Raw genomic sequence first — 1,746 nt, forward strand, 5'->3', positions numbered from 1 at the left:
CGTCTTCGGGCTTGTTTGAGTTCTTGCCTTGTTCTTTTCATGTCCATTTTGTAAGAATATTTCGTACGTTTTGTTGACCTCATCCCTGGCCTGTGTCACTCGTGGATCACTGGAGTATTCTGCTCTCTTTTCTCTTTTCTTGACAGGGATCACTTCCTCTGCTGCTTCCTCATTTGCTGTTATAAACCTCTCATACCTCTCTGTCGCGGTTTCACCTTCTTCGTACAAGGGTTGGAATCTGTTGCATACTTCTATGGCATAGCACTCCTGAAGGTCTGTGCTCACTCTGAGGGCTCCCCAGTCATACCGTTTCTTCCTTGGTTCAGCCTTCTTCTTTCTCAGACTGAGCCTTACTCGAGCTGAAACAATCCTGTGGTCAGAGCCTACGCTCGCAAAAGTGCTGTACGCCTCTGCGTTTAGCATACTGTTTTGCCACTTCCTACGAATCAGAATGTAGTCTAGTTGGTACCTATTTCCTCCCGGGCTCATGTAGGTCCACAGTTTCCCCGCTTTCTTCTGAAATCTTGTGTTACAGATAATCAGGTTTTGCTCGCTGGTCAGCTCTAATAGCATCCTGCCATTTCTATTAGTTTCACTGTGTAGTGTGTACCTTGCCTCTTCATCTCCTAGCCTGGCGTTAAAGTCTCCCACAACCATCAGGAGATTGTGTGCTGGGACTGACTGTATTGCCCTCCTGAGACTATCGTAGTGCTCACTTATGATGTCTTCATCTGCTACGTTGGTAGGGCAGTATGTAACTATTATGGTCGTTACTGGATTTCCCTGGAAGCTTACAATCAGTATTCGCCCGTTGAATGGAGTCACCTTTGCCAGTGAGTTGAAAGCTTTCGTGCTCAGCAATATCCCCACCCCGCCAACTGCTGCACCAGCCAGGTTTCTACTTGCTGTCGTAGTTATTAGGGTGTTACCATGTATGCTTTCATACCGGACTTCATCCTCATGCACAATGCGGTGTTCCTGTATTCCCAGTACATCAATGCCTTGTATGGCCATATTTGTTGACAATTCCTCTCTCCTCTGTGTCTCCTTGATTGTCCTTACATCCTACCATGGATGATATCTCCATCTAAATTTACAATATAAGATTGACTTTAAGATACAAAAAGACAATCTTATGAGCATAGGTGAAGTATAGCAACTATAAAGTCTCTACTAGCTAGCAGTTCCACTCTCCAATTCGTTTGGCTTTCTAATTAAGATGAAATGAAGCCACCCTAAGAAACTCTGCCCGTGGTTATTTCCACAGGGGGTAAAGTCACGGCGGTAACTGGCGCACTTCTGTTCATATCCACCTGTCACGATGAGTCTTAAGGGGAGGATCTTCCGCACACGAATGTCATCCATTATAGAGGAGGTAAGACTGGCGGGCTGTCCCCCACCGCGCGCCTGGGAGGCCGGCTAATCACCGCTTTCTGCCGAGCAGCCGGAGTTATCAGCATCTCAGCACGATATTAATCCTCTTCATAATTACAAAATTACTGCCAGGCACTTTAGAGACAAGGCAGTGTTTATAAGCAGTTAAAGGCATCCAGTGCAGTGTTTAGGGCTTGGAAACACGATTTTGTTCAGAGCCAATATTCTAGTCATTCATCGAGGTTGAAACCACACTATTCCAATGTATATTGTCCCTCATGGAGCGAAAATTCTGACGCAAAACGTTTACTGGAAGGGCCCTGAGCTGGTTTTTAGGGTACCACTTAGAAAATAAAGGACTCATCTCGGGGT

General features: G+C 45.8%; 1 protein-coding gene across 1 annotated transcript; it reads right to left on the minus strand.

Moving 5' to 3' along the window:
* Positions 1-27: 27 nt before the first annotated feature.
* LOC109469380 (craniofacial development protein 2-like) lies at positions 28-1,034 on the minus strand (the record flags this gene model as incomplete). The annotated part of the gene is made up of 1 exon (XM_019767881.1): positions 28-1,034. A coding segment is annotated over exon 1 (987 nt), but the record flags the coding sequence as incomplete, so codon positions are not given.
* Between the last annotated feature and the right edge of the window lie 712 nt (positions 1,035-1,746).

Source organism: Branchiostoma belcheri, unplaced genomic scaffold (assembly GCF_001625305.1).
Source record: "Branchiostoma belcheri isolate BF01 breed outbred unplaced genomic scaffold, Haploidv18h27 scaffold2004, whole genome shotgun sequence".
NCBI lineage: Eukaryota > Metazoa > Chordata > Leptocardii > Amphioxiformes > Branchiostomatidae > Branchiostoma > Branchiostoma belcheri.